Genomic DNA, 27,891 nt, shown 5'->3' with positions numbered 1-27,891 from the left:
CTGCAGAAATGAATGGACGCATTGCAACATCCACCGCGAGACTTATGCCTGACGATTTAAAATCTGTTAGACTCTGTTGTGAATTGTATCAAGGATCGAAAAATTAATTAATATCTGCTTTGCTCGACTAAACAGGCTCACCCCTCTCACTGAAATGGTGCTTTTTTATAATTTTATCTGTTGTTGTTACTGTTTTTTTCTGTAAAACACTTTGAAAAGCCACCTTTAAAGGCGCTATATCAACTAAAGTTTATTATTATAATATTTATTATATGTATGTGTGAGTATGTGTGCACACGCGCTCATGTTGGTCATTGAGAATTTCTGGGGTTCCTATGAGATGATGACTTGTAGGCAGTACTTGGATGCTTTGGTTGGATTAGGGGTGGTACTTGGTCCAAAACGTTTGAGAACCACTGCTCTATATGTAGTGGCATACAGATGCAGCCATTCAAAATGCGTGTGCCACCGCGCTGTACCGCGGTATGTAATTGGCTGGCCAAAATGACCAACAGGGGCACTCGTGGTGCATTGGTCAGTAGTGAAAAGATTTAATCATTTAATCTCTTTACTGTGTACATTTTAATCCACTTAGTATTGAATATTTATATGGAATTTTACCACTAAAGGGAAATTTTAGTTGCTGAGTATAGAAAGAATAGGAGCATAACGCATCTGAAGTTCATAAACGATATTAATTTAGGAACATAAACATATTACTGTATGTAAACTGTACTGTATATGGCTTGTGTTGCTATTTTAAGGAAGAAATACACACCAATATTCCATTTCACCCTAAACATTTTAAGCATCAAAGTCTTAAGTACATTAAAATTAGGCTGGGAAAACAATTATTTTAATTCTTAAAATATAAATAAAAAAACGAGATATTATGAAGTGTTCCTAGACATTGCATGACTTTAAAAGCTATAAAACCAGGTTTCGATAGTTAATAACCACTTTTTATGTGCCAAAATGGGTGATTTTTCTTCCTTGTGAAGGAAAAAATCATATTCTGTTGTCTTCCTGGTATGTAGAACAGATCAGCAGGTCTTTTTTCCCCAGTCAGAGGCTCTGAAAACAGCGTGCTGCCAACTGCGCTGTGTCAGAGGGGGAGGCGGCACCGGGAGAGGGAGGCAGCTCGGCGCTCAGTAATGCACAATGGCTGTAAAGCACCAATTGCGTTTATAACTTAGTGTTTAAAATTAAACAACGTAAATAATTTTCTTTGACTTCTAAGTCCCTTAATTATCATTAAGCACAGATTTCTTTTTTGATACCATCGTTAGTCAAAGCAGGAACTTACTGTACTTTCTAATGACATTACACGTGGAAAGATTACAGATTTTAATAGTCTTTAATTTTGTTATACATTTTAGAAAAGGTTCATCTATGTATACACCACAAAACTATTTTTGATTGTATTTCTGAATGTTATGTATAAAAAAAAACTTGCAGCTTACTCAATCATTCCAAGATAATCACGATGAAGTGTACTGCATGTCTATTTAGCCTGCATGCCTCTAATATATTTCCCAATATTTACTGTTCTTAATACCTTAATTTTTACAGTTTACATTTAGAAATATCACAAAAAAACACTAAAAATAACTACACTCACACAAGATTTATTTTTGCACCATAGTATTACAAGTTATAATTTTTATAATTTTGCCTGGAAAAGCAACTAGCTTTGGCATACTAACCTGCGCATAAGACCCATCCTCATTGCACTCGGGGATGAAGATGGCCTCCTGCGGCCTCTTGGCCTGCTCCAGGGCTTGGGACCTCTCAGCTCTGCATTTTGTCAGCCCTGCATCTATAATACAAGCAGACCTATACTGACTTGTAATGGATCATCTGCCCCTACAAAAGCTGAATTGAATCTGAAGGGAAGCTGAAAGCACAGCTACAAGGAGGACATACAGACTGCTCTCCCTTTCTCTAGAGTAAACACATTAACTTACCATATAACATGAAAATTGCACAGTGGGACTGAAATGAACTTGTTTGTTCAGACTTATATGTGTACTGATGTTCACTAATATGTTAATTTTTGCTCAAGCTCACACAACAGCATCAGACACAGCTGATTACTGACACATGCCTAGAAACAAATGGCAGTATCTGTACTCTAAAAATACTCTGAATTTGCACTCCTCAATCCCTTTACAAATTGAGCAACTTGGGATATCCAGTGTATTCATTTTTAACCTAACTAAATGGTCCTCCACTTTTCTAGGATTGTTTTTGCTTTTTAACAAATACTTTCAAGAGAGTTAAAAATAAGAAAATATCAGACTGTTCTTCAACCTCACTAGCAAATTATTTAAATTTGGGCCAAATGTGGAGGTCTGGAGGAATCCTTAAAAATATTGTAGTCCTGAGACTGTGATGGCAAGTACACCAAGGGTTTCTGAATATTGGTCTCAGGATCAATAAGAAGAGAATATGACCACTGCACTGTCAAGGAGCTTCAACATATTGCTGTGATCCCAGAAGAAATTAAAACATTCCTTGACCATACTTGACCATTATGTACAACATAGTATGACGCCATACTTGACATCAAATATTAAGTCATGCCAAGATTTTAGATCGTTTGGCTTTTTAATAAGACATTTTACACTCATTGGTCCTTAGTGCAGGTCTCTACACATCTAAAGAAATGTATTTGAAATTATTTAAACAGTAGAATGTAGAAGTAACAGTTTACAGAATGTCAGAAGTCTACAGAATGTAGAAGTCGTGCAGAAAAAAAAACAATCTGGCAGTAGAACTTGTCAATACTAATTCTAACCTAGCACTGGTCATATTTTTTTGTGGATAACTGGATGTCACTTATTTTGAAATGAATTACAGGAATCAGAATTGTTTCTGTGGACAGAGGAAAGAAGTTTTGGTGTAGTTAAAACTTAGATTATCTAAAATTCAATGTAAATTGAGCATCTTGAAATTAGAAACCTGTGACAGACATGTATCACTTTCCTTGAAATAGCTGGCAGGCACAATATAATTGTGAATCATGAAACTATATAGCCTAAAACATGTCCAAAGGCTGAAACACATTGTAATGTTCCCTTTTTTACCCTTCTTCCAAATCACACACTGACCAGACCAGCAGGGAGACATATTTCCAGTGGAAAGGGTATATAAATATGCTCTTCCACAGTTTTGTTCTGCAGGCTGTTACCTCTATAGATCTGATTTACTGCACACTTGACACAAAATAGAATAATGGTTAAATATTAGCATCATATTAAAATTTATAATGCATGAATCAGCTGATAGACCATATTTTCATATTCCAAGAATATTGATGTCCGAGAAGACCTCAAAACTCTTCCAAACACTTTTTAGTTTTGAATTATCTGGCAAAGTGGATTTGCAATGTTTTCAACTTAATTTTAAAGTAAATCAAAATAAAAGAAAACAGTCCTCGGGATTCATGGGACATTCCACTTATGGGGCCATTCCCACTATTGGACAGTGTATCTTTATGTAAATCATTCTCATACATCCACACATGTTTCCATGTTTCTTTACCAGCCTCGTTTTCCAGCAGTAGTGCAATGTCCTTTAACATCTCAACTACAGTACATACCTCTTAGCTCCAAGTCTTTGCCTTCAGGTGGTAGTTCTGTGGCTGTGGCACTTGGTGAATCAATGCGAATCCAGTTTTTTCCTGAAATATTCCCAACAATAGATTTTCTTACAAAACCATTAGGACAAAAAGAAAATTTATTGAAAAATGCATATGCATGCAATACAGAACAGTACACAACAACACTCTCTCTGCAGCCTTACTGGTTAAAGCAGATTACCCCTGAGAGGAGGAATCGGGAGCCTTACCTTTACAGCGGCCCCGGTGTGCAATGGAGAGTGAATGATTCTTACAGCGTGCCTTCTGGAAGTCACAGCCAGTGTCATAACTCCGTCCATCAGAGCCACAGACAGGTTTGCCCTGTGTCCGCAAGCAGGTAACACTGCACTGAGTTTCCCGGTCCCCAATCAGCCACTGTTATCGGGAAATGCACATTTAGTTTAATCCATTACCTGTACCATTAATGACCTATATCAGTCAGTCTTAGAATAAACCTTAAATTTTTGAATATGTGAGAGAATGAATAACGAAGCACACAAACATTGCAGTTTATACTCATCTGGGAAATAAAATTAATATTTTTTTCTAAACTGTACAAACATGTTCAGCTCGTATGAAATGATCAGCTGGAGATATTTTTGAGAATCCATTTAGCTTTTTTTTTAAAATAACAAATTAAATACACATTTCATCACCTTCATGACCCAGCAGTAGGGGAACACCAAATCCATAAAATCTTAAACTGTATCAAATAATGTAAAGAAATAATAGTCATAAAAGAGGATACAAATCTCCAAAATCCAATAAAATCTACACACTACCAAAATGTGTGTATAGGGTGGACAGAGTATATACAAGGGATGAAACAAGTTTCATATGATAAAATCTACAATGGACAAGTACTCTCTGTAAATAATTTATGTGAATCATTCAACAACTGAAATAACATGGATACTGTACATACCTAAAAAAAGAAAAAACAGTTATCTTATACTGAGATTGCAAACAAAATGCAAGAACATTTCTCAATAATAAAGTATACGCTATAATGTGAATCCTTTATTTCTGCAAAATGAAAAACGGAAAGAGAACAGGGATTTAATGACTTATGTTATTTTTAAATCTTTCAACAAAATGTCAAGTTGTACTGTTGTATTGTATGTAATCATGGGGCCAAGATATCATTCAAAATGTCTTAAGGGACATTAGCATAAAATATTTCTTGACATCTGTATGGAAAGACTGGACTTGCTTTTATGGGGTGCCAAGATATAAGATTGTCAGGATTAAACCAAATTTCATTTAAACCAAGAAACAAATCAAAGTTTGGTTGAGAAGGGCCAACCCATAGTTCTCTCATGCTTCTTAGTGGAGAATATGCAGTCAATTATTTTCCATTATAAGTTAGAAATTGTAGCACAGCATATATCCCATTCTCATACAGGGGGAGAAAATAGAATTTTAAAATTAAACACAGGCAGGTGGAGAAGCTAATTGATGTTCATTATGGAGATGTAAGTTTGACAAATGCATCTGTAGTCAAATCAGTGAATGTTTAAAAATGTTATTAAAGTTGTTTACTGTGTTAGCATACAAAGGAGAATACATTTCAATACCTTTTCGCATTTCACATTTGATTGACCAGAGGCACCACAATCAGAGGTAGGAAAGAAGTTTAGTATTGTAAACTTAGAATTAATATTTTTAAATATATACTTTATAGATAAAGTACTGAAATCATTGAAAATAGACAGCAGATGAGGTATAGACATCATCTACATATGACGACAATATACTAATATCAACATTGAATTGCATAAAATGTAGTGTATTATTAACACAACAGTAGATTGATAAACAGCCTGAGCTAGAAGGTCCAAACACAAGGTAAACAACAGAGGCTGATCAAATTCTTGCTAGTCCTCAAGAGGGCATGGGCACTAGGGGTGTCGAGGCCTGTGAAAGAGGTGCCTAGGCTCCTAGTAACCAGGGAGACTCCTGCTGGGCTAGCAGGAATGAACGATTGGGGAAAGGGAAGAGATCAATGCCAGGGATATGACTGTAGTGGGTTGCTTAACTGACAATGAAACCGGGCAGAACCTGGGAGAGACAGGGAAAGAGAAAGCATTCCCTTAAAAGGAGAAAGAGGAGAGCAGGAGGGTGGAAAGGAATTGGCCATTGCTGTTTCAGAAATCTAGAGGAGTGAAGAACTCAGCAAAAGCTGGAAGAGAAGAAAAGACATCATGGGACAGCAGAAAGGTGACTGGATTTCACAGTTTGGAGAATTAGAGCTCAAAGAGTGAAAAGGTGATTTCTAACCCTCCATGGAGAAGTGAACAATGTCCAGTCAGGCTGTAAGCCAGTGAATGCAAGAGGATGATCTAACGTGAGTAAAAAAAATGCGTGATGGACACATAGGAACAGTAGAGAAAGTTTTCTGGCAAGAGCAAGCACTGATTGTAAGAAAGAAGCACAAAAGGTTTGAATCTATTTGTAGGAGAGATGTAGGTGAGATAAGGAATTTAATTGTGACCTCATCCTGCATTAATGATTTAAAACACCATTGGTGGGATGTCTCCCATTAAAGTAAGAACTTTGCAAATATATATATATTTCAGGTGGGTAGCTGCGTCAGCATGCGTAGGCGGCAAAGGAACAAGTAATAGGTTTATTCCATGCTGAAAAAAAGAAGAAAGAGAACATAACGTTTCGGCTGTGGAGCCTTCTTCAGGTGTGAGGAATATATATATATATTTACAGCTACAGATGCAGCCATTCAAAATGCACGAAGTATTCTGTGGTAAAACGTGCTAGATGTGATGGGTCATAACGCGTCATACCGTAGTTATGATAATAGTATCCGGAATCACCTTGTAAATACTAATAAAGCTTAACCTCTCATGTACAGCATTTGACCTGTCACCAGAAAACGCCCGGTTTCAAATCCAGGTCACTGCTGAAGGACAATCTTCTTCCAATTTAGAATTTAAGTTGTATACTCTTCAGACTTTTAATAATTTTAAACTGTATTACAGCATGTTAATCATAAAACATTAAAAAGTTAGTATATTTTATAAAAGCAAGATTGCTCAGTTGGACAAAAGTACATAACCTTCCACCTTCATCATAAATATTTTAATTATGCAGAAATATTTTATGCATCAAAGTCTTTATGGAAGATATTACAAATAGAATTAAAAATGAATGACCTTCAACAGGCTGTAAGCTCAAAGTATAACCATGGTTCACTTTCTTTGTAACCACCTGCATCAGTTTAACTGTTGCAACACGCAAAGACATTATTTTTCATTGACAAAAAGTAACACCACAGGATTTTGTTGATCCGATCACGAATTCATTTCCAATCGTACAAAGTAAGTTTTGAGAATCTCCGATTCACCATGCTTTTCACATGCTCATAAATGATATAAATGTAGGAACTTAAACATATTATGTAAACTGTATATGGCTGGTATTGTTTAAATAAAAAATACGCACCAGTATTCCACTTTCTTCCTAAACATTTTAAACATTAAAGTCTTGCATTCAGCTGCATACTCCGGTTATTTTAGAAATAAAAATAAGTTACACACAAGTTTCAACTAATTCAAGTGAATGGACTGATTACATAAATCATCAAAACACACTAAACTTAATGGGAAAAGGAACTTATCAAAGACTTGATAAAAACACAGCTGCAATGGAGCTGTTTACTTTGGATAGTGCAAGGTGTACACAAAAGGACTTTTTAACACAACTGAAGTTTGTTTTGAAGATTCGAATCATGTCTATAGACAGATGAACTTTAAGGACTGTGTGACAATTTTAAGGATGGTATTGTTTTTGTCTAAAAAATGTTTGAAGTATGAATGTAAAACTATAAGAACTTGTATAAGTGTTGTAAATGTGTTTTTAAAAAGATGTTATTTTATAAGGTGACATGGTTACAACGTGCAAACAAATCCGATACTCTGCAATTGTTGCAGTATGGCAAATTCATATTGATAGTGAATAGCACCCGAAAAGTGCTAAAGTAAAACGTAGTTTAGATATTTGAAATCTGTTTTTGAGAATAAAAATTTAGCCCTAAAATACATATACAAATAAATATGTGGACTGGATGGCCAAGAAAATTTCAAAAGTCTGGATTTGAGTGCGAAGAAATAAAAGTATATTGAATGTGTCAAAAAGTGAATGAGATTCCAATGAACTAAAAAATTTAAAACTGTTAAGAATTAATGGGGGAAATGATAATACCACACTTAATCTTATTCCTAAGAATGTAGAAAATATATGGAAAGTTATTAAGATTTGACAATTCCGCACAAAGATGAAGGGATGGTCCTCAATATTGGAGGATATTACTAACACAAAAAGTATGAAATTGCAGATGATAATTAACTACTTAAACTCATTATGGTCTACGTAGTTACAACAAGGACCTCCTTAACTGTGAAGACTGTCAACCACACTGTGGTCTCATGTGGAACAGAGACACCCAGATAAATGGGAATCTGATACAATCAGAAACGTTACACTGTATGCAAGTAACAGTATGCAGACAACATTGGAGAAATGAGGAAACTCCACATTCAATCTCATGGGGGTAAAAATAATGATAAAGAAGTTACTGTGCCTGCCAGAGAAAAAGAGGCTGAGGAAATACACGATACACATGATATCACACGATACCTGAAGAAAACAGGTGAAGGAGGTGAGACTGATGGTGAAACTAATACAGAAGAAGCAGAAATGCTGGAAGCCTTTCACAGTGGTAAAGATTATGGATGTTTATAATTGGACATAATACAACTGACATCCGCATAGCATAGCATCAACATGTATCTAAGCATCTCTCTATATATCTATGATCTTATTGATAATATATTTGTGATGGAAATGTCAAAATTACTTTATGTCAAGATATCTAAAACTGTATATTACTTAGTTGTTCCAATTGTACAATTTTAGAACTTGTTCAAAGGGAACAAGAGAGGGGACAACAGATATCTGGCTCTGGACTGGGGTCATTGACCTGGTCTCCTGACCTGGCTTCTGAGAATATTAAAACAGACAGCTGTGGTATGTGACACCACAGAAACAGCTGAAAGGTGGGACAACATCAACAAGAATAGCCATTTGACCACAAGTAGAATGTGGACTCTTAAACCCCCATTCATGTTAACACGGCGGGACTCAGGACTATAAAAACCCTGTAAAATTGTTGCAATCTGGGGCACTGTGGGAAATACACCTTATGTGCATCTCCTTCAGTGTTTATCTGGAAGTGGTCATTTTTGTTACAATTAAACTAATCTTCAGTGGACTATGCTGGGACTCCTTGTACCCTTACAATGTAAATAAAAGGAATTGGCAAACATACAGTAGCTAATGCTGATCCACGGAGCCAGCATCTTAAGGTGTTTAAACAAATTCCCTCTAAATATAAACAACAAACTAGTTATGGATACTGATGTGCCAAAGAAGTGGAAAGGCTGTTTCCTTAAGGCTGTTTCCTTTCAAATTTAAAAAGCTATGTTTAATGATAATTAAAAGACTTGAAGTTAAAATAAATTATTTACATGCATGATTAATTAGTTTTGAAGGCAGATAAACTCATTGCTGTAAGCACTCCAGGCTGCAGAACAGTCTTTCTGTATTGCTGAGCTCCATGTCTCCACTCTCTCTTGGTGCTGCCTCTTTTCTGACAGAGGTCAGTGGGCAGTGTGCTATTTTCTCAGTGACCTCCTGATCTGCTTAACACCATTGGGAAGACAGGAGAATGTGATTTTTTTCTATACTAAATGCATGTTGCTTTTACAAAATTAAAGTGTTTAAAATGCTTAATTAAAAAGTAAAAAACTTACATCTTACACAAATATTCTAAGCTGATCACAAGACAGAAAAACCTGTTTTTTGCACATATAAAGTATTTTAAATATCTAAACCTTTATAGCTCTTAAAGTTATCCAATGCAGAGTTAGGCAGGGACACGTCATTGTTTCTTATTTTTAATTTTCTTTTAAAAAATCAAAAGAATTGGTTGCCCATAGTGCAGTACGCTATTACATTACATTTTTTACGTTTGAGAGACTTTAGAATGCTTTGACTGATGCATAAAAAATGTAGCAATTGAGCACAGAACATCTTTCCTCCTGTCAAAAGAATTTCATATGTAATTTACTGTTATCTGAGTAAAAACAGAAAATAAAGAAAATTAAACTAAAGAGAGGTTTGTGCTGTTATTCTGCTTTATATGGTCTGGTTACTAGATATTGTTAAAATAGAAGTTGTGATCCCAATCTTTAAAATGCCTGTGGTTTGAAGGCTCTGTGTCATTTGTTCGCAAACTTATGAACATCTGAAACATTGTGTCTCATAAATAGACATTTTAAACATAAATGATAAATAGAAACCAAAGGTTATGAAAACCAAAGGAAAATGACCCTGAACAAAATACAAGAAGATTGAAATTATTATTTATTATTAATAAATTAATTAATATTGTTAATAATGATCAGATACGTTATTATAGTTCCGTTTCAATGTTTTTTTTTTATGACTTTGTTATTCTCAAGGCTCCACGTTGTGTTTTCTTTCTTCTCTATTCAGCATGGAACAAACCTATTACTTGTTCCTTTGCAGCCTACGCCTGCTTACGCAACTACCCACCTGAACTATAATTATAATGTATAAGATTTTGTTTTAAACCTTGGTGTAAACAGCCTTAAGGTGATGAATAAATTATTTTGAATTTAACTTAATTGAACCGGTTGCTCATTCATGTTTTTAATATCATTTAACATCAAACACATTGTGAAATGCAAAAATAATAAAGTCAGTATAGTGTAATACTATTTACTATTTTGTTTTTAAAAAGTCTTTGTCAGAAGAAAAACTTCTGCCATTAGCAGGAATTGAACCCAGCCCTCCTGGAAGGGGAGCCATCCACCAAACCCATTCTGCCACCAGCCAATTGGAAACATAGCGGAAATGGACAGGTCAAAATGTTTCCAAAGTAATCATGAGTGAATGAGTTTTAAAAAATGATGCAGATGTTTACAAAGAAAGTAGAATACAGTAATACTACCAGCCATAAAAAAATATATTTAGATCCTTAAATCAATATTATTATTCAATTACATATTCCCTATTAAGCGGATTCTAAAAAGCACATGGTTTTTTACTGCACTAATGACAGCAAGTATATATAGAAAAGGTTAAAACATTATGTCTTTATAAAGCATATAAACTTAATATAGTCAAAAGAAGCATGTCAAAACCTTTCCAAAATACCCACAGTAAGTGATCGATTTAAAGACTTTATGAAGAAAGTGGAATACTGTTGCATATTTTTATTTTAGCTTCCACTACTAGCCATATACAGTATGTATAATATGTTATATTCCTAAATTAATATCGTTTATGACATCCAGAGACTTTATGCTCCCGTATTTTTATGCTCAGCTACCAAAATTTCCATTTAGTTGTAAAATTCAATACTAATATTCCATATTAAGCAGATTTTAACATGCACAGTAGAGAGCTTAAATGAAGCAATCGTTTCGCAAACATCTAATGCACAAGTGCCACCTTTCGATCATCTTTGGCCAGCGAATCATATGCTGCAGTAAAATGCAGCCCCAATAACGTATTATGGGGTTTTAACACAGTCTGAATGGCTACAGCTGTAGCGACAGCATAAGAACATTAGAACATAAGAAAGGCTACAAATGAGAGGACTACATTCAGCCCATATGGCCTTTCTTGCAGATCAACTTATTGATCAAGGATGTCATCCAGCCATTTCTTGAACAAAGTTAAAGTATGCACTTCAAAAACATGGTGGGTAGTTTATTCCAAACTACTACAATTGTTTGGATAAAGTGATGTCTTGTGTCTTCAGGATTATATTTTACTGTCCATTTTGATGAACTTGTGTTGACTTTGTCAATTCCTTTGAGGAGTGTATAGCTTGTATAAAGTCACCTTGTAGTTCTCAAGCTCAAGATTAAGAAAGTTAATTTATTTTATCCTGCAAGTGCATGTAAGATATTCTTCCAAATAGTGAAATGTATCTGGTTGCTCTATCTTTTTTGCAACGTAGAGGGCAAAAAATACCTCAAATTCAGCCTAAGTATTGTATTGTACAATTTTAAGATGGCATATTTTAATTACTTTTCAGTCAACACTTGACTATATAGCTTAACATTTTCTTTGCCTTTTAATTATTCCCATTATGATCCGGAAGATATCAACATAAACACATAATTCTACCCAAGTTACTTCTTCTAGCTCAGTGTTTCCTATTTTTAGTATTTAGTTATTAGGTTATGTCTTTACTATCTGCTTGCAAAACACTGCCTTGTCAGCATTAAAAGTAATCTGACCAAATTTTGTATACATCTTTCTGAATTTCTTTTGGTGTTTCCACAATGTTTTTTTTTTTCTGCATTGTAATGTTTGGTATACAGGTTCTGTGTCAAGGCTTTCATGAGTGCCAAAGAACACTGAAGTAGCCAGACTCTCAGGGCTGCCACAGTTTTGTAGAATCAGGTGTGTGTGTTGCCAGAATCACACTCAGTCCACATAAACTGCTAAACAGCTGTTAGAGTGATGGGGGATGGTTTTCAGAGGAGAAAGTTCTCTCAAATTGAAACAAAATATCTTAAAAACAGCAAAAGGACTTCTGAAGCTTAAACGTCGTTAGAGTAAGCTAGTTTCTCCCAATTACCTTTATACAGTATCCTTATTAAATTCCACCTTGGGTTTGCAAAGACTGGCTTTCCTAAAGTTTCCCTTAATTAAGCCAATGAAGCAGTTCCTCACTTCTTCACCTGATATGTTGTGTAGTGGGGCTGCAGGCACACAAATAGCTGCCAGGTGGGTGCTGCATTTCAGTACTGGCATTAATGGCATCATGCCAGCAGCCATATCACCCTGCAACTCACAACTGGCAACCCTTTGAAGCTAAGCAGGCGTGAGCCTGGTCAGTACCTGGATGAGAGACCTCCTGGGAAAAACTAAGGTTGCTGCTGGAAGAGGTGTTAGTGGGGCCAGCAGGGGGAGCTCACCCTGCGGTCCATGTGGGTCCTAATGCCCCAGTATAGTGCCCCACTATACTGTAAAACAGGCGCCGTCCTTCGGATGAGACATAAAACAGAGGTCCTGACTCTCTGTGGTCATTAAAAATCCCAGGACGTTTCTTGTAAAGAGTAGGGGTGTAACCCCGGTGTCCTGGCCAAATTTCCCATTGGCACTTACCAATCATGGCCTCCTAATTATCCTCCTCTATGAATTGGCTTCATTACTCTGCTCTCCTCACCACTGATAGCTGTGTGGTGGGCGTTCTGGCGCACTGTGCCTGCCGTCGCATCATCCAGGTGGATGCTGCACATTGGTGGTGGTGGAGGGGAGTCCCCATTACCTGAAAAAGCGCTTTGAGTGGAGTGTCCAGAAAAGCGCTATATAAGTGTAAGCAATTATTATTATTATTAATGGGTCCCCTCCTATACAGTATATGAGCTTTGCAGTTCTTTGAGATGATATGAGCTGCATGACTCACAACTAGTCACAACAGAAACCACTTTTTTAGCTGAAGGTTGTTCCATTTAAAAAAAAATAATAACCCTTTTAATATCCTGCTGAAAAAAAAGACCATTAGTCAATAATTATTAAAATATACTACTATGATGAAAACATAACTGGCAGGTATAAACGTAAGAGCACAGAATGGGAGACCATGTCAACCACAGAGAACAGTTAAAAATAAATTATGGTATAATGTTTCTACATAGGTGAGCCAAGAAAAAATACAGACAAATTCTGGCAAGGAATTTAAAATGCAAGGAATTATTTTAGAAACAGCAGAAATGTTTTTAGTATAGCCTTTACTGTGTAGTAACATTCTAAAGAGATTCAGAAGTAAGCTTTTTATAAGGGGAAAAATAAAGGCTCTGTTTAGAAACAGAAAATTACAAAGCATCTGTGGACTTTGAAATTTCTACACAAAACAGAAAGTGTTCAAAGATAAAAAGGTAATCTGAAAGTGGAAATTTGAAAAATTGCTATCCAGAAATTATCCAGTAATTCCAACTTGACAGAGTTTGAGCAAGTTTGCAAACAGTATGCATCTATCATTAATCTTTGTTTAACAATACTATTAATAATTATACATACAGTATATATGAATACAAACTAAGAGAAAGGGGTTATCCAAATCAACATATCATGTATACTGTATATACTGTTACAGCTACAGGTGAGCAGGAGTCACTTAGGAGTCTAGGAGAAAAGAAACTAGGAGTCTAAGAGTTTGCCCTGTTTTGCCCTGATCAAAAACCTTGGTGTACCTAGTTAAATTGTGGGTTAATGACTGTTAATGAGCAGTCTAGAAACACACCATATAGGGTCACAGAGATGAGAGAAAGAAGGTCAGACCACAAGAGAGGAGTCAGGAGGAGTTGGAACTTAAAGCTTGCGCCATGCAAGAGCCCCTACTTCACGATCACCCAAACAAAACCTGACTGGAGCTCAGTATCTGAACCTTGCTAGAAAGAGCTTTTTTAGAATAGAAAGATAGGCTTTAATTTATTTTGTGGCATAAAGGTTTGCAGAAAGAGTTAACTGCAGGTTTTATTGCATTTATTAAGAAGGCAGCTTATCTCTTATTATGGCCTCTGTGGATATTATTTAAAGTGTTCAATACTTGGTAGCAGTCTGAGGTTTTCTGGGTGAGTAAGATCTTAGGCCTTGTCAGAACATATTATATATATATAGTAACTTGTGTGTTGTATGTTTTTTTGTGTGGTGTGTAGTGTTTGTATTGTCATCATTAATAAATATTTCACTAAGTGTGTCTCGATTATTACTCTTTCCACCAAAGCTGTGCAAAAGAACAAGAATTCACATGGCTCTAATTATACTAACCGCTTGAGTATAATCTGGAGAAATCACTTACAAATCGGGGTTAAGAATATTTGTTTTACTTATTGACTAAACCACTTGGTTAGTTCCTAATCTTCACCAATTTCATATCTCTCCATAAAGTATTATCTATTTGTAACAATACAGTATACTGTATATGTATGGTCACTGTACACATATGGATGGAAAACTGCATTGATTCTGACTACTTCTGTGTACTGTGTGTTTCTTACGGTTATACTAACTAAATTAAAGCTGTTGTACTGAACAGTTTAGTTCAAGAGATGGTAATCTGAAGGAAGCAGGAAAAAGGTGTTGTAATGCAAGAAAAGGTAAGATGAAATACTTGTGAATTTGGATTGTAAGGACAACCAAATGGGCTAGATGTGCCATTGGCCTAGTCTCATTAATAACAGCTCCTATATTATTAGGAAAGAGTTGGCAAGCTTGCACAGTATCGCAAAAATCATTCATTCAGAAAGTCTCTTCTTCTTAAGAGACTGCAAAAACCCCAACAGCTGTATAGCAACCTTCTCTTCTCCCTTCAGCTGGAGAAGTGTGGTGTTTTTTTCTTCTTGGTTTGCTTTGTCATGGTACTGTCTGCCAAGCTTCATCTAACGTGTGAGAACCTTATTAGGCCTTGAGGTAATTGGCAGACAAATCTTGGCATAATCATTATCAAGAAAAGTATCCTTTAAAAATGAGCAAAGTCAATAAATTAGCAAAAGTTACCACATTTCATCTCTCATGGTCTTAGGCAATTTACTTTTTAATGCAGCATCTCATTATGTTCAGAGTTTATGTGGGTGAATTTAAATTACCTTTGTCCAGCAATTACTGTTCTTGTTTAAGGAAATCTGCAAACTGCATTCCATCTCTCACATTGTTTTAATTAATGCTCTTTGCTAACCTTGTTATAGAAAAGTGAGAATAGTAAAGAGGAATGCTTGCAATGCCAAAAAATCTAAACCTGTAATTTATTTGGCTCCATCCTTCTCAAATTAAAATCAATCCTGTGTTGGCAAAGGGCAAAGCAAGAGGTGCAGTGTAACAATCAGGTGTGAAGTATAAAGGCTATCTTGTAATAGCAACACCAGAGACTGTAAAGACCCTCTCATAAAGAGGCCTTCATGACAGAAACCATCCACATTGATGCCTTTCTGTTCATTTCTGCCAGAGATGGCAACAACCGACAGGGGGTCCAGTTTGCCTAAGACTTCTTAGACACAATCTGCCCTTTGTTACCCCAACTCCTGTGCTCGAGTAAATGGCATCAAGACAAGTATTCTATTGGTCAGAAATGACTGTCCTTTGTGAACTACAAGATAAACTGCATGAAGCTACTCTATACCATTACACACACTGCTGAATAAAAAGAAGACAACTGCTTTTCATGTAGAAATTTCAAAAGACCCTACCTGAGCAGTGAAATTTGGTGTTATGCAGCAAATTTATAGGAAGAAAAATAAATGGTTTAATGTTCATAACCAAATGTGGTAACTGATGGCAACAAATTGTTTGATTTTTAAAGAGGAAACAAACATGTAATATCAGTAAAGAAAATTGTCCCATTAGGCATAATTATGAAATATAGTTATATATATAGTATTTACTGTTTTTTTTTACTTTTTATTTAGTGATGAAAGGGTTTACAAACAGAACATAACCAAAATAGCAGAATAAACATTTACCTGTATTTGATAAGAAACACAACAAACAACACAAAAGTCCACACATAGATATCAATGCATATTTTCTCATAAACTAGAATCAGGTCCCTGTAGGGAGATACATTTAATCCATGTTTCCCAGTATTTGCTTAAACGCTCTGCCTGCAATCTGAGAGAAAAAGTTAACTTTTTCCATTATATAGATCTCATTCACAACAGCAACCCATTCTTCATGTGTTGGAGGTTCTTTTATAAGCCATTTTCTTGCAATTACTTTTTTACTAGCTGCTAGAAGAATCCCTAATATAAATCTATCTTTTACATCAATATCATTGAAATTGAAATTGCCTAAGTAAATAACAGAATTTTTTTTTAAATTATTCACCTTTACTAAATTATTTCCAGTATTGTTGAATTTTGAATACTACTCTACAGCTCTGATATTTTTTTAAGAACCTTACTGATATGGTGGTTTATTAGATTTAAGATTATTCATTTCCATCTCATTAATTACTCTAGTTAATGTGTTATTTTGTTCCTCATTTAAAACAGGCAGGTTAAGTGACTCTAATAAAAGAACTATATGTTGTTTATTTTGAGTTTTAGAATTGGAATATAAATTTTAAAGCATTCTGTAAAGATTGATTGTATTTTAGTTTGGAGTGTATTTGGTTGGTTACTGGATTAACTATTTTGGAGAATATTGATTCAGAATGTTGTTTAGGTAATCATCTTGCTAATATTTTCATTGATTTTGCTCCCAATTCAAAATAACTTTGCTTTAGAAATTTTAGTTTTCTTTTTACCTCTATAATTTGTAATTTATTTATTTCATCCCTAATTTTCAGTCATTGTTTACATATTGTACGAGTAGATGTTTTTTTTATGTTTTTGTTCTAGAATTTGTAATCCAGACAGTAATTATTTTAATTTGGCTTGTCTTTTTTTCTTTTTATATGAACTAATGGAAATAAGTTTCCCTCTAAGTACTGCTTTAGCTATAATCCATAATATTGCTGAGGAAACCTCTCCCATATCATTATTCTTTAAAAACTATTCAATTTCATGCGTATGTTAAATTTTTTCTTTAACATTATCATTCAATGCACTACAGTTAATCTTCCAAGCAGTATTCTGTTTTACCAAATTTAAGTCTGATAAACTAGTGCATGGTCAGACAAATCCAAAGTTCCAATTCACAGTCCTTGATCTGTCTAATTTATACATAAGAAAGTAGTCTATTCTACTATATGAATTATGAGGTGCAGAAAAATGTGTATAATCCCTTCCTGTAGAGTATAGATCCCTCCATACTTCAACTAGGCCTTAATCGTATATAGATCTATCCATATACTTCTCTAAAGGTTTAAGTATCTAAATTTTGATTTGTTAAGATTAGAATCTCCTCCGAATATCAGCCCTCCTACAGTTTCTGCAGCTATTAAATCAAACAGTTTTAAAAAAAAAAGACGTATCACTTGCTGGTGGTGCATAGGTATGTAATTAAAGAGTCTTCTATTTTCCCTCATACAACGATGAATCTACCATCTTTGTCTTTGATCTTTGATAGATACTCAAGTTAATACCCATCAAGTCAACTGTTGATGGGATGAGTATACTGTAGCTACTCCCGTTTTATGAGACGAGTAGAACACTTTAGCAAAACCCATCCTTTTCAATTTAGCATGTTCTGCGTCGGATAGATGAGTCTCCTGGAGAAACACTACCCGAGCCTGATCTCGCTTAACTTTTATTAGTGTTCTACTTTTTTGTGTCAGATTATGCAGACCATTTACATTAAAAGAAATTACTTTACTATCCTCTGAAGACATCATTTAGACGAGGAATTCCGCATACAGACTTCCCAGTCTTTCAGCCATGCTGGGATTTTAAACTATACTACCAAAACAATAATAAACAAAAAATAACTGTTTTTCTTTAAATTTAGAGCTTTAAATTTAAATGGGGGGTCTAAAATACAACCCCACCCTTTATCCCCCGATAAAAATCTCGGGAGATTAGGGAACAAGAATAAAATTAAACCTCTTCTTTTCTAAGAGGGCCCTAAATAAATATACGACTGTTTCTTCGCTTCTCTTGGTCGCTAATCTATTTTACTTTATTTAACTACGTTATTTTTATCATTTAAAAAACTAACTATATTAAATCTTAATTTGCAAGATTAAGTAATTTATCTACATCAACCAAACGTAAATTACAAAACACAAATAACTCCATAAATGTCTTAGTTACTTCACTACTAGTGGAATCTAGTCCTTTTGGAAGGGAGTAAAAGGGGTGGAACCTTATGGTAACTTATAACATTAATCCAGTAGATAAACAGGAACTTTAGTTCTGAGAAAAGTAATACAGTCCTAGTAGTCTGGCGAAGTTCAGTGGTGGAAAGCCTGAAGTGGCTTGTACTGCTCCTGTCAGTGTCTCCTCCATACGTTTCCCCCTGCGGCTGTCCGCCCACTGCCAGGATCCCTGTCTAACCCACTCCTCCATGGACCTGACTGTAGTTGCTGCTCTGTCCACACCCGCAATCAGACCTCAGCGTATCAAGTCCTTAGAAGTTTCAGCGGCACAGTTATGTTTGGTCACCAGAGTCAAAAAAAAAAATTTTAACCCACCTCCACTCCCCAAACTTTGGAGGTGTAGATTATGCCGGTTCAGGGACGCCAAATAACGTAGATTATAGTGGCTCTCTGAAGGCACCAGTTCTGTAGGGTTTGGGCATTTACTGAGACAATTATTAATTGTAGCAGTAAATCACAAAGTTGATTCTTTTGGTGGCTTTAGAATCCAACCATGCGACATAACTCAAACAACGCGCACACACAGTTACTAATACACGAGGATACATTTATTAATACATAGAATATGCATATAAACCTAACAGATCTTATCGAGAGGGTTATCAGAATACAAAAGATATATATTCAGTCAGTTACGAAGTGTTACACATCAAGAGGACATACGTTCAGTATATCATTCATTAAGACCGTTTCGTAAATGAACTTGGTTACAACTTCTACATTAGATACTCAAACAAGTACATAACTCTTAGGAATTAAATTGATATCAACTGGTTGGGATAACAATTGAATTCTCGAGCTGTAATGCATTGAAGTTGAATACTCATCCAATTTTTGGGGATTCAGATCTCCTGCGGGCACAAAGAAACAGTTGCAGGCTGTTGCTGTCCAATCCGCGCTCTCTGGCTCCGTGCCAGGCTGTGCTGTGCGGCTTGCGACGGTGCGCTGCTGATGCTCACTGACCGGCTAGTTGGTGTTGTTTAACTAGCACAGTTTGTGCACAGGAGAAAAGATGACTGTGGGTCCCAGCAAGTCAGGAAGAGGACCAGTTCGTTTATGATGAAGAGCTAGTTCTGAATAGTGATTCAGCTGTCCACAGTTCCGACCTGTTCACGAGGCCTGCTGCTGGTTACTCTCTGGCAACCTCCACTCTAGACTCTTAGAACAAAGGAAAGTTCTGGCACTCGGACACACTGGCCGTTCCGTGGTTGTCCGGGCTGAGTCTCAGGATGGTCAGGAGGCGCGCTGCGAGAATGTCCTGCCCTTGGGAGCCTTCTGCTCCTGGGCTGTCCTGACCTGGAATTCTCCTTTGAATTCCCTTTAGAATCTTACTGAATCTTGTTGAATCTCTCAGGCTCTCTGTGTTGCCTGTTTTTACCTGGAGGAACTTCAGCTCATTGATTGGCTGAAAGTTCCATGGGCATCAGAGTCCCACGTGGGTTACTTGGCCCTACCGGTCCCTGATTGGTTGATCAAGGTGAGATATGAGTCACTTAGTCCTGACACTTAGGAATGCAATCCAGATGTCCAACTCGCACTCCCTAGACAGATAGGCGCCAATGGGTGACCATTGATCATGATAGCCAGGCTTAGCTAAGTGCATCCCCCTTTGGGAGCTGTCCTTGGACCTTAAATCACCTTGCATGAATGGTTTCTCTGTGGCTGCACCACAGAGATGAACAGAGAAATGAGGCCTAATTTGGGAAAGCTCAGAAACACTTAATTCTGCCTTATTATTAAGCCTCGCCGCTACAGAGGACTTCTTTATTTTTTTATTTTTTTACTCTCTCATTTTTGTTCTTATTAGACAATAACAGAAAAATTACATTCACAAAAAAAATAATAACGTCATACTAATGTTCTAAACATCCAGTGCCATTTAAGTATGTCTCTAATGGGCCCCAAACATTCCTATACTCATTAAGTCTCCCCTGTAAATTATATGAAATTTAACTTGTGATACAGCCTCTTTAATCCATTCTTTGTATGAAGGTCCTGTACTGTCTACCCATTTTCGCAATGTTATTTATTTAGCAATAATACAGAGAATCAAAAAATTATTGTTAGATTGAATTGCTTCTTTAACCTTTGATAAATCACCAGAGATACATGTAATGGGAGTAAGTGGAACTGAGATATTTAGTTTTCCTCACTGTGGAGGTCCAGAATGACTGTATGTACTGACAATACCGTAATAAGTGCAATAGTGATCCTTTATGTCAGTTACATTTGGAACATACTCCTGTATTATGCCACTTCATCTTTTTCAATTTTTCTGGGGTATAACAGTCTTTTTTAAATTTTATAATAAAGCAGTTTGTTATGTATAGCTCTAAATGGATAACTAACATTAAGCCACACAGCATCCCAGTCTATCTCCTCTGACCCTACACAGAGATCAGCTGTCCACTGAGATGCACACCTATCAAAAGACTGTAATTGACTGTATTTCAGCATGTATTTCAGCATGGAATAAACCTATTACTTGTTCCTTATCAAAAGACTTGTCTGACGTTGCATTAAGAAGGTTGTAAAATGTTCGTGCCTTCACTTGTATATTAGTCTGCAATAGTTTATTGCTGTAATTATCCAGTTCTTGTTTTAATTCACTTAACAGAAAGGTTTTAGACAGTAAACGTTTAAGTTTTGAGTAATTTAAAAATTATTTTGCTGGAAGAGATGTTAGATGACATAATTCAGAAAAGGACAACAATTTGTTATATCTAATCTAATATCACCTAGTCCTAGTGATCTGGTGAAGTTCGGCAGCGGAAAGCCTGGAGTGTCTTGTACTGCCAGCGTCAGTGTCTCCTCCTTGCGTCTCCCCCTGCGGCTGTCCGCCACTGCCAGTATCCCTGTCTAATCCGCTCCTCCACAGACATTGCTGCAGTCGCACCCACAATCAAACCTCAGCGTATCAAGTCCTTAGTAGCTTCACTAAGCTTCACAGTTATACGTTTGGTCACCCGAGTCAAAAAAAATCTTAAATTTGGCTGGAAAAAGTATTTTAAATTTTCTGCTCTTTTCTTTCAATGTCTGTTTTATTTCTTTGTACTCCAGCCTTTTATGAAAAATATCAGGTACATAATCGTGATTGAAATATATCCTTTTGTTTTAGTAAAATAGCCCCCTTTTCTCCCAGGCTTTCGCTAAAACTCTTCTTTGGTTCTAAATCTTGAAACCCTGATAACAATAGATCTCGGCCTGTTTTCTGTTTTTTCACCCCACGCCTTGGTTTGCTCAATGCGTTCCTCCATTTAATTTACCCTTCTTTCGTTTTATTTATTTCTTTAGTAAAGTCCATTAATTTTTTTCTTAATATCCCTTCTGAAATCTTTCAGTTAGTTAAAAGATTTTTTTCGAGGCTTACAGGATATTCATGGTCTCCAGATTCATCTGACTGGCTGCTTGCGCCCTGCTGGGTGGGGGGAGAACTATTTTGATCTCCCTGTTCCTCTTAAAAATCCTTTATCGGGCAGTTTTGGGTGTTTTTACGTCCTCTTACTTGTTTTCCATTGTCACCCAATACTTAATGTTTGTTTTAAATTATTTAAGACACGATTAATTAAGTTGTTGTTTTTTTTGTAAAGATAACCAAGAGAGTGAAAAAATTAAGCAGCCATTACTTACATGACATCACTGGAAGCCCCAGTATTTACTGTTTTTGTTTTGCTGACTTATTGCAAAACACAGTCAACTCAGTACATAGAAGTTCGAGTACCAGGACATATATTCCAATAGTCTGTTACTTTTCTGCATTTATTAGCCATACACAAAATACTGCCATAAAATGCCAGTCTTTTAATCTAAGGAGTTGCATTACCTCTCTCATATTAAACTTTAAAAAAGTATGCAATTTGCAACAGTTAGCAATCTAAGCCATTCTTCATTGTTTGTAGTATTAAGACTTTCTAGTTAATTGTTTTGAACATTCAAGTTATTAACTTCTAACATTTCAGGGAAAAGAAGATGCATTTATCTCACTGTGGTTAAATAAAGAGATTTAACTAATTCACGCATGTGCACGTACAAAACAATATCCCAGAACTATTAATACAAATGTAGAATATCCACTACCTCTGAAACAAAATGAGAAAGTAGTTGGCAAAACAAAACAATGTATTTTCAATGTCAATGTTTTGTTATAGTGTGTCGATAAGTAAAGATACAAAAGTGGAATGGTACCAAGACTCATCATAATAAAGTAAAAAATAAAAACATAGATAAAAAATAGATAAAACACTGCAGCATTTGCACTTCAGTAGTTTGATCAGATCCTAATGAAGACGATAGTAACACAAAGTATCTATAAAGCACTTGGGATCACCCACCAAGTTAAGAGAATGGCAGCTTTTCCAACCAAGCCTAAACCCACAAAAAGTCCCCAAAAATACACTGAATGTTTAGCTGCTAATTGAATTAAATTCTGCAACATTGTTAGTCTGGCCGGAGCATTTCAGACATACGTAACATATACTTTGGGAGATCATCAGTCTAGTATTTTGGTGATTGAGATTGGCATTCCATCGTGAGCTGTGGAAGATGTGCATTGACTCCAAAAGAGTAGTCAGAGAAGTGAACAGTGCTGAAACCAGCTTAGTTAACATGCTGAGGATATTGTGTTGAAGCTGGTGCACAGTAATGACTTGCTGGTTTTCATCAATGAACAAAGAGACAGATAAGATGGATGGGTTAAGATAACTGATCGGGAAGAATAAAGAATGCTGTGCAAAGGAAAGTATGCCGTTATAAGATTCTATGATTTTACATATTAAGACATATCTGACCTTCATCTAGTCTTCACCAAGTCCTAACAGATAAATCTAACCTTATGTGACAACACACAAAATTTACTTTGTCACTATTTATTCAACAAAAAAATCAGCCACCATTCTTATTTTAAGGTGGTCAGTATTTATCATGAAAGCAGACAGAGCTGTCTGAAAATGGGTCGTAGTCAAGAGTGATAGGTATGGCTGATAGCACTAATTTGGCATGCCACAGCAAGAACTGGATCTTTAGGAGGTAGTCTATGAGAGGGGAATGGCAGCTACTTTGTAGAAATGTAGTGCAGCCTACTTAGAGTTCATTGGTAATCATTGGTAATAGTTTATTGGTAGTGGAGGTGATTATATTGAAATGGGAATTCTACTTTAATGGAAGCTCAGAGTTTAGGTTGCAGTGCTTGGAAAATAGCATTCTGAAAAAGTGATGAAAGGGGGGCAGAGAATGGTTCACAGGTTTTGAAATGGAGATCGATGCAGCAACTTGCTTCCTGACCAGAGTCTAGACCCACAATACCTGGAACTGAAAGCAAGAAGTGCTCTGGTTTGAGAACCCAGGGATGTGGGCAGCATAAATTCTGAATTGAGCACCCTGGAGAAGTGTATTGATTGCATAACCAAGAGATGGAAGACAAAGCACTCTGTAGCATAATTGAAGTGACTGAAAGAGCAAAAGCTCACACTTGTAGAAGGGTGAGATTGAAAAGGTGGAAAGGACTGTGTTGCAACTAAACTGGGTTGTGGTAGGATGCAGAAAGAGTTGAAGTTAAGAATGATCTTGTGAGTTTGTAAACGTTTCAGTTCATTGTACTTTATGAACTAGGAATTTTATGAATTTGGGTTGCATCCAGGAGTGGGGCGCACAATGGAGTGATTTTGTTTAACATGTCCAGATGAGCTATTATAATTTAATTTTTAGATTCTCTATACTATAAGTGTCAGTCCAGTCAAGATCTTGGGAAAAGCCTTCCTGAGTACAGGAGTTAATGTTTCTTCAAAGACACTACGATACAGTACACAGTAGCACAAAATGGTCACAGCAGAAGTATTGCTGCTTAGAAAACTTTTTGGGCTATTTCCTATCCTCAGCAAAGTTTTCTAAGTAGCTGAGGCCGCCTTGAGACCATGTGAAACAAAGAATTCAGAATAATGTTGCATGTCAATATAATAACATCTCACTTTTACACAAAAGCCGTTAATTTGTTGTGTATGATATGCATTAAGTACCTGCTTTTTCCTAAGTTTCTATAATTATTTCTAATACTATATATTGTATTTACCACTTCCAAAGGCATGATGGGAACTAATTTAAAAGCTATGTATTCAAATGATTTAAAGCCAGCAACAGATATGGCAATACTTAATTATTTTTTATTGGAGCCTATCAGACAAACATGAATAATCTAAAGAAACGTACCCTGGAGGACAAACCTAATTAACCAGATATCTGCCATTATGAAGATTCCAGTTACACAACAAAGGTCTAGAATCCTTTCAATTACAAAATCAATTAACAATAAGACATTTCAAAGAAAATAAATATAGCAATGCCACACTGTTGTTACTGGAACTAATTTCACTGATTGCTAGCAGCCAAGCCTAATTTTTAATAATTTAATTTAATGAATATTGTCATGTGTGGTGAGGGATAAGGGAAATAGACCCTGTGCAGAGTCAGAGAGAGAACAACCGAATTCCTAAGGCAAGCGTAATCCAAATTGTCAGGCTACAGCATCGTCGGAGATCAAGAGCAAAGGGTGAGATATCCAGAGGGTCACAAGAAAAAGAGAGATCTGATTAAGTCGCGAACTGGATGCGTAGCTCTAGCTGAGGAAACCTCAACAGTGAGCGAGGACAAGTTCCAGAGTGGGAGTTTAAATAGACAAGGTGAGTGAAGTTAATTAGTGAGTGATCGGGTGCTCATGGGAATGCGACGGTGTCTGCGTGCGGTTTGTTACAAATATACCTAAATTAATTGTTTAAAGTTTTTTTTTCTGTAATTTTTTTTCTGAAAATATCAAACAAGCAGCAAGTGCCTGGTAAAAGTTAAATACAATGTAGAGAATGAGTTTCAGATTGTGTATTCACCACAGCAGGTGTTTTTTTTATTAACTCTTGCTTATTTAGTCAAAAGAAAAAATCAAACATACAACACAGACTTTGAAATCACCGAACACAAGTATCATATCTCATGATTGCTAAGCATTAACTTTTTACTCAAATAGCTACTTTTCCCACAGCTAATATGCATATCATTTTAACTTTGAGGGTTGTGCCAATTTAACTGCCAATTGTCTTCTGATTGTATTGCGGATAATTCTATAGGAATACCACATTTAAATCTGAAATTGCAGAATTGACCTTTTGCCCAACACTAATGCTCAACACACTCTTGTTTCACTTGCTGCACTCATAATTGCTTCTTTGCTCCCAGAAAATATTCAATATTGAATTCCTTCAATAAAAATGTTTTTATTATTCACTTCCTTTTTACAAAGAAAGTTTACTCTTTGAATATGCTAAAGACTAAAATTGAAAACCAAGAGTCCTCAAAGCCAGGAAAGCACTGTAATATTTTCTGAATAGTATATAAAATATTGTTCAGCTTGACAAACTCACACAGTGTTATAATAATAATAATAATAAACTTTATTTTATATAGCGCCTTTAAAGGTGGCTTCTCAAAGCGCTTTACAGGATGACAATAACAATAAATAAGAAGACTACAACAATAAATAGGAAGATTTCCCAAGATAAGACACAATTACAATTACAACAATAACAATAGAGGAGACCGTGGAAGGTGGTACTTAGAAGAGCAGAGGGGTGAATAATGGAACCAGTTAAGTAAAGGCTTTTCTGAAGAAGAAGGTTTTGAGTCTGGATTTGAAGGAGTCTCACGGATATCCTTGGGCAAAGAGTTCCAGAGCTTGGGGGCATAGCAGGAGAAGGCCCTGTCGCCCATACAATGTAGATGGGCTTGGGGGACAGTAAGGAGGGCAGAATTTGAAGAGCGGAGGTTGCGAGGTGGGGAGTAGGGCGATAAAAGTTCAGACAGGTATTGAGGTGCCAAGCCATGTAAAGCCTTATAGGTGAGCATAAGGATTTTAAAGTCTATGCGGAATTTGACCGGAAGCCAGTGCAAGGACTCCAGGATAGGAGTAATGTCAACACTTGCACTAGACCTAGTCAGGATTCTGGCTGCTGAATTTTGGACATACTGCAGTTTGTTCAGAGTAGATTTAGATACCCCAGAGAGTAGAGCATTGCAGTAGTCAATTCGAGAGAATACAAATATGTTGATCAGCTTTTCAGCCACAGTTAATGATAGCATAGGGTGTAGTCTTGCGATATTTCTAAGGTGAAAAAAAGATGTTTTGACAGTATGCTGTACATGTGGGTCGAATGTTAAGCCAGAATTGAATATAACCCCAAGGTTTTTTAATTTTGATTGAAGCTCAAGTACAGAGCCATCTACAGATAAGGTTACAGGACTGGCTTTACGAAGTTGATGGGGGTACCAATAAGCATGACTTCAGTCTTGTCACAGTTAAGATGAAGGAAGTTTTGAGTCATCCAAATTTTTATGTCAGAGATTCAATTAGATAGAATAGAGACAGCCACATCAGTGTCGGGTTTGGTATGGATGTATATTTGAGTATCGTCAGCGTAAAAATGAAAGCTGAGGCCATGTGATCTTAAAAGCTGACCAAGTTGGAACATGTAAATGCTGAAGAGCAAGGGGCCCAGTATTGAGCCCTGGGGGACACCAGACTTGACAAGACCAATTTCAGACCTGTACCCATTGAGAGAGACAAAGTAACAGCGATCAGTGAGGTAAGACTTAAACTATTTGAGGGCAGTGTCCGAGACTCCAAACGCAGTCTCGAGACGAGAAAGTAAGATGTTATGGTCAACAGTGTCAAAGGCAGCACTGAGATCAAGAAGGATGAGTATGGAAAGAGAACCAGAATCAGAAGCTATTAGGAGATCGTTGGTGACTTTGACCAGGGCGGTTTCTGTGCTGTGAAGTTGACGGAAGCCAGATTGGAGGGGTTCGAAAAGGTTGTCATGAGGTGGTTATGTAACTGAAGTGTGACAGCACGTTCTAGAATTTTAGAGAGAAAGGGTAAGTTGGAGATGGGGCGAAAGTTGTTAAGATTGTCGAGAGCCATGCTAGGCTTCTTTGGCACGGGGGTAATGGCAGCAGTTTTGAGGACCGTTGGTACAATGCCGGTGCTCAAGGATTCATGTATTTTATTGAGGACAATGGGACAGAGAGAAGAGAAACAAGACTGGAATAAAGTGGTGGGAATGGGATCTACAATAGATGTGGTGGGTTTTATGCGCGTAACTAGTTTGTTTAGGGATGCTGAGTCAAGAAGAGAGAAGCTGGAGAGACGGGAACCAGAGAAGTTGGATGAGGAGGGAGGAGGTATAGAATTATATCCGAAGTGGAGAGAATGTGATGCCGGATGTTGTCAAACTTAGAACTAAAGAAATCTAAGAATGTGTTGCAAAGTTGTGATGAGGCAGGTAATGTGGTAGGGCAGTTTGGCTTGAGTAGTCTGTTAATGGTGGAGAAAAGA

General features: G+C 36.4%; 1 protein-coding gene across 3 annotated transcripts in view; it reads right to left on the bottom strand.

Annotated features, from left to right (window-relative positions):
* Window positions 1-27,891, bottom strand: part of smoc1 (SPARC related modular calcium binding 1) — a 305,181-nt gene that overhangs the window by 246,973 nt on the left and 30,317 nt on the right. For all 3 annotated transcript variants that reach the window (XM_069193419.1, XM_069193417.1, XM_069193418.1), the window contains exons 2-4: window positions 3,853-4,018; window positions 3,605-3,685; window positions 1,707-1,819 (exon numbers count right to left, since the gene is read on the bottom strand). In XM_069193419.1, coding sequence (XP_069049520.1) covers window positions 1,707-1,819; window positions 3,605-3,685; window positions 3,853-4,018 — 360 coding nt within the window. The remainder of the gene's footprint in view (window positions 1-1,706; window positions 1,820-3,604; window positions 3,686-3,852; window positions 4,019-27,891) is intronic.

Source organism: Lepisosteus oculatus, chromosome 8 (genome assembly GCF_040954835.1).
Source record: "Lepisosteus oculatus isolate fLepOcu1 chromosome 8, fLepOcu1.hap2, whole genome shotgun sequence".
Taxonomy (NCBI): Eukaryota; Metazoa; Chordata; class Actinopteri; order Semionotiformes; family Lepisosteidae; genus Lepisosteus; species Lepisosteus oculatus.
This window is presented reverse-complemented; position numbering and strand designations above follow the sequence as displayed.